A 6,000-nucleotide genomic window follows, 5' to 3' on the forward strand; every position below is an offset into this window, starting at 1 on the left:
TTCATGCAAATATTAAATAGCATTGGGGAAAGGATGGCACCTTGTGTTACACCACATGGCAGCTCCTTCTTTGAGGAGCAGCTATCCCCAAGCATCACTAACTGGAACCTGCCCGAGAGGTAGGACCAGAACCACTGAGGCACAGTGCCCCCGATTCCCAATCCCCTCATGCGATCTAGAAGGATACCATGGTCGATGGTATCGAAAGCCACTGAGAGGTCCAAAAGTACCAGCAGGGACACACTCCCCCTGTCAATACTCTAGTGTAGATCATCTGCTAAGGCGACCATAGCGGTCTCAACTCCGTATCCTGCTCTGAAGCCGGTTTGAAATGGGTCTAGAAAATCTGCATCCTCCAAGACTGCTTGGAGTTGGAAGGCAACTGCCCTCTCGATCACTTTGCCCAAAAATGGAAGATTTGATACTGGTCTGTAATTATTAGGGTCCAGGGAGGGCTTTTTAAAAAGTGGCCGTACTACAGCTTCTTTTAAGTATGATGGGAAACTCCCCTCTCTGAGAGATGCATTAATAATATGCTGTAATTGTTGTCTAACTGCATCTCTGCCCTGGACGACCAGCCATGAAGGACAGGGATCAAGAGGGCAAGTCGTCTTCCTCACTCATCCAAGCAGCTTCAGGTTCCAGGATGAGGGACCAGTGGCAAATGATGTGTCTTGGCATGGGGGCAGGTTGCATTGATTGTATATCACACACAACTGTGCCTCATGAATGGCTTCAATGCCTATTTTCTCAATATCTTCTAGTTGCTGGCATAGCTAGGTGATTAAAAATGTTGGTTTTATTAGTTTGGGATTGAACCTAAAATCACTGTTGATGTACTGTCCTTTTAAAAACATCAGAATTTGCTGTATGTGTTTGGAACATGAGGGGAAATATGCAAATATGTGGTGTCTAAGTGTTTAATAGTGCAAATAAACTGATACACACGTCTACTCAGAAGTAAGCCTGAGTTCAATGGGGCTTACTCCCAAGTAAATGAATATAGGATTGCAGCCTAAATGTACGTCTTAGATTATAGGGCAATCAACACTTTGAAATGAAGGCTTCCAAACTCCTTTAAGCACGTTGTCTAGCAAATCCTGCTGATATAGCTGCCATCTCTGCATGAGCATGTCCATATTTTGTTTATTTTCCTTTAAGTTCTTCAGCATATAGCCTGCCCCATCCCAAGAGCCTCAGGCTGAGTAGCAATATGCTTTTTTTGTCACAGTCTCCAATCACATTGTTTAAATCTCTTCTCACCCTCTCCCAGACCCAACAAAAGCTAATGACGAACAGAAAACAGTGCAAACATTTTATCCAGCATATCTTGGAGAGCATGTGTTTTCCTCGATTGAGACAGAGAATCTGGTTCTACCTTGCCATAATGGGAGCAATGCAAGTTACATCGATTGGTTATGTCTCAGCCTATCACTGGTCTGTATTTTCAGCTCCCCAGAACTAGAGAGCTGAATTGAAGGCAGAGATGGGAGTCTAAATCTGGACATCATTTCTGTCTGCACATCACAATAATACCACAGGCTGTCCAGCAAGAGACTGAAGGGAAATTGACAGGCTGCGCGTGAAGCATAGACTCCAGGCTTATCTAAGAAGATGCTGAGAGTCAAGTTTAAAGAGCATTAACGAAGATATGAGATGAGGTGGAAGGCGATTGTAGGTCAAAGCCAAGGGGTACTGCCAATCCCAAAAGGCTGTCTCAGCAATTAGCCTCACCACTCTGAGACCTCATATATACAACCAGTGTTTACAGGAACTATTTACACCAGTAATAAACTGCCATTTTGTTTATTTATTTATTGACCCTGTCTTTCCACAAAGAAAAATGGCAGTCAGGGTGGCCGGTGTCAAATTCCTGTTGGGAATGTATGTGCTGCTAAGCATCACAATAGACCTAACCATTGTGGTGCATCAGAAGGGATGTCCACTATCAAAGTTTCTGCCATACTATCTATGGTAGGGATAGACAGAAGGTACCATATTTCTTCAATTCTAAGATGCCATCGATTGTAAGATGCACACTAATTTCAGTACCACCAACAGAAAAATGCTTTGATTCTAAGAAATAATAAATGCACCTGTGATTCTAAGACGCACCACGTTTTTAGAGATGTTTATATGGGGGAAAAGTGCATCTTAGAATCAAAGAAATACGGTAGATCTCCAGATGTTTTGGACTTCAACTCTCAGAAGCCTCTGCCAGCATAACCGAGGAATGCTCGGAGTTGGTCCAGAACATCTGGAGAACTACCTTCTGCCCATCCCTGAACTATGGTAAGGGTGTAATAGAATTCTATACACATCTCATAACCACTGCTATTACACTACCTCTGGTATACATTCCCATTAAGTAGATTATCTTCAACTATCGCCACCGATTACCTCTGGTATACCTAGTATGGGGTAATCTTAAAATGATGTATCATGTGAGATAATACTCTTTTCATTGACTCGTTTGGAAGCGTTTCTGGCTTTTCCCACTGGCCTACTAAAATCTTAAGAGTTACTGGTAAATGTCAACTATCAGGAGTCTTTGACCTTTGCTGGAACATGCATTTGACCGATGAAAAGAAAGTGCCACTGGGGCTTTCACTGGCCTTTACTCCTGGTGGTATTTGGTTGCCTGGGCTGAGGCCATGACCATTTGAGTTGGCTATAGGGACAGCAGTGTGGCTGAGAGCTCTCGCTGCAGTTGCTTTCATTAATGTTACAGACCAATTAACTGTGTAATTAGCCAAGATCCCCAAAGAGCTGCTGCTATTCTGATTACAGTGAACGGGGGATGAAGCCTTGCTCTTTAACTGAAGAAGTTTCATCTTAGAGGACTGTGATTCTGTTGGGTCAGTGCAGCAAAGGCATTGGGCCTGTATTGAGTATGCTCGAGGCGTAGAATAAAGGGCGGTGCAATCGCAGCGAGGAGGAATCGATTCCATTGACCCAGGGACCACAGCAGGAGCCTGATCCTTCGCGGCCTGGTTGAACTTTTCCATGGCCACCATGCTGCCTTCTAACCCCCTCTTCTCTGTCCATCCTGCCCAGGTGCCCAGCAGAGTGCCACAGTGCCCATTCCTATGCCTGGCTCTGCCTCCGACCTGCTCCCACACTTCCTGCTGGAGCCTGACGATGTTTACATTGTCAAGAACAAACCGGTGACCCTGGCCTGCAAGGCCATGCCTGCCACCCAGATCTACTTCAAGTGCAACGGCGAGTGGGTGCACCAGGGCGACCACCTCATCCAGCGCAGCAAGGACAAAAGCACGGGTGAGCGCTGGGAAGGGCCGTGCCAGGGCAGCAGAGGCATCTGCGTCTCGGTGGCTGGCTGCCAGTTTCTGCCCCAGTGTTGACTGGCGGCATACCTGAACCACCACTTTGACATCTGTACCAGTTTAATTGCCCTGGATCTCCACAGAATGCTTGAAATTGTAGTTTGGCAAGGGTGCTGAGCGTGAAGCAACCACCATCCCCGCTCACAGGTTGACAGTTTCCAGCACAAAGGCAAAGGGTATTAAACCAGCTCATGCTTTAGGGTGGCCGCTTATGAACAGCCAAAAAAGAGGAAATGCATCACCAGAAGAGAGGGCAGTGATTTGCACATACTAATTTGTATGCATAGATGCACATTTAGAAATAATTAGTATAATTTAAATAGACATACAGCAAATCTCACCACAGTATAGAAGACCATGAGCAGGTGAGCTGTGTGTTCCTGCCTGTTCAGTCTGCTGTTCTGATGCTTTTTAAAAAAATCTTTAAACCAGGTTTGGACTGGACAGCCAGTGTGGTGCAGTAGCTAAAGTGTTGGACTGGGAGTCGGGAGATTCAGCCCTGGAAACCCACCGAGTGACTTTGGGCCAGTCACAGACTCTCAGCCCAACCTACCTCACACGGTTGTTGTTTTGAGGATAAAATGGAGAGGAGGAGGATTATTTACGCCATCTTGGGTTCCTTGGACAAAAAAGGGCGGGATATAAATGCAGTAAAATAAATAAAATAAAATAAAATAAAGGACGATCCTCTGTAAAAGAGGACACATGGCCACCCTAAGCCCATAGTGTTCCAGCTCACCAGATTCTTCAGCATTCACTTGTGCCAATACAGTGAAGCACTGACAGCAGCATCCCCCAGATCCTGGCCTGCACAGTCGGGGCTGGCCCCCTCCTGCCTGCTGGATGTCAGCCAGCTCTTTCTGTGTACATCTCATTGCCAATCCAAATGGCAGCCTGTGACCTTAACAGGTCACCATTTGGCAAGGCCCAGCAAAAAGGACAATTGAGATTGCCAAAAGGACCTGGCGGTGACCTGCCCCCGTGTGCATCTTCTGTGCCATTCTGAGAACAAAGCCAAGTGCCATGCCAGGGTCCCAGCTGGGCATTCAGGGCTGGGGAGCAGCTGTCTGAGGAGGCTGCATGGTTCAATGGTGGGATCAGGATGGACCGTCACCCTATCATCTCTGGGTTTAAAAAATATATATTCTGCACTATGGCAACAAATATTCTGCACCAGGAAAAACTGGATCCTGCAACCGGTATAGATGATGTGTATTGGCATAATTTCTCTCGCTTTACATAATTTATTCTGTGACGGTTACTGATTTGCATTATTTATCATGCTTCCGCCAGCCATGGAGAGGGGAAAGAAGCTATGTAGGGCACCTAACCCCTTCCCCTGATTACTAGAAAGCATATTCAGCAGCAATCCTCCTGGGTGCTGAGATGTCACAAAGGGTTGCCCACACACCCTTTCCAAAGGTATCTTTGCAACTTGTAGGGGACGAGGGAAGCTGAAGACCTCAGGAAGTTAAATCCTGCACTTTTTTTTTTTTTTTTGCACTTCCGCAGAGTTGTGGCATACACACAGTCCTGCCTGAGGCCCCCACCCCCAACCCTTTGATTTCTCTTCCCTCCCTCACTTCTTTGTCCACTGATGTCTTGGCAGGTCTGCCGCTCATGGAGGTGAGGATCGACATTTCACGGCAGCAGGTGGAGAAGATCTTTGGCTTGGAAGAGTACTGGTGCCAATGCGTTGCCTGGAGCAGTTCTGGCACCACCAAGAGCCAGAAGGCCTATGTGCGCATTGCTTGTGAGTAGAGATGTACGGAGTGCGTTCAATCCCTTCCATCCATGTTGCATGGATGATCAAGCATCTTTCATTCCATTGTTCTCCCATCGACAGAATCAGATTATTTTTAGGGATGTTCATGAATTTTGTTCTACTTGCACAAGTGCACATGGCCACAAGTGTGAATTTGCGCACATCCCCCAAAGGTGTTTTTTTTTTAATGGTCTGCAAGTCCGTGAAATCCACTTGACTCAGAAAGAGCCGGTCCACTGCAGAATCTGCAGGTCAAATCCAAAGAAATCCAAATGTATTTAAACCCACTGCAGATTTATCCAACTTCCTTTCTTGGGAGTGATGCTCTGCTCATCATTCCAGCTTCTCATGGGAGCCAACTAGGGCCTCCGAACATCCCTCACCCCTCTCCTCAAGTCTTATCATCACGCCCCACCATCGCTCCCTGACTCCCTGCCCAGGGGCTCCTTGGCACTTGGGACCATGGATGGGTATACAGATACACTATGGCCTGGATCGCACAGCTGAAAAATGGGAGCCTGGCAACATGTCTTTCATGACTGAATTGAGTGCGACCAATCAGATATGAAGGGGCCTAGCATGACGAGGAGTCTTGGGTGACGCCATAACATAACAGTGCCCTGAGCCTCTCTTCTTTATAGATTTGCGGAAGAATTTTGAGCAGGAGCCCGTGGCCAAAGAGGTCTCGATTGAGCAGGGAATTGTGCTGCCTTGCCGCCCTCCAGAGGGGATCCCACCAGCTGAAGTGAGTATTGCCCCCCCTCGCCATGCATATTTCTTAGTAATTGTAGGAAGCCATTGGGCAGAGTAACCCAGGAAGCCCAGCCATTGCAATAAGACCCAAGCAGCTAGAGGGAGACTGACAAATGTAGGGTTCCCATCTCGTCACCA

The 6,000-nt window shown here is 46.9% G+C and overlaps 1 protein-coding gene across 1 annotated transcript in view; it reads left to right on the forward strand.

The window, feature by feature from the left end:
* The window catches only part of UNC5A (unc-5 netrin receptor A), a 99,738-nt gene that overhangs the window by 76,949 nt on the left and 16,789 nt on the right, over positions 1–6,000 (forward strand). The window contains 3 exon segments of the mRNA XM_063123348.1: positions 3,058–3,279; positions 4,954–5,097; positions 5,751–5,854. Coding sequence (XP_062979418.1) covers positions 3,058–3,279; positions 4,954–5,097; positions 5,751–5,854 — 470 coding nt within the window.

The sequence above is a fragment of the Elgaria multicarinata genome, chromosome 3 (genome assembly GCF_023053635.1).
Source record: "Elgaria multicarinata webbii isolate HBS135686 ecotype San Diego chromosome 3, rElgMul1.1.pri, whole genome shotgun sequence".
Classification (NCBI taxonomy): Eukaryota; Metazoa; Chordata; class Lepidosauria; order Squamata; family Anguidae; genus Elgaria; species Elgaria multicarinata.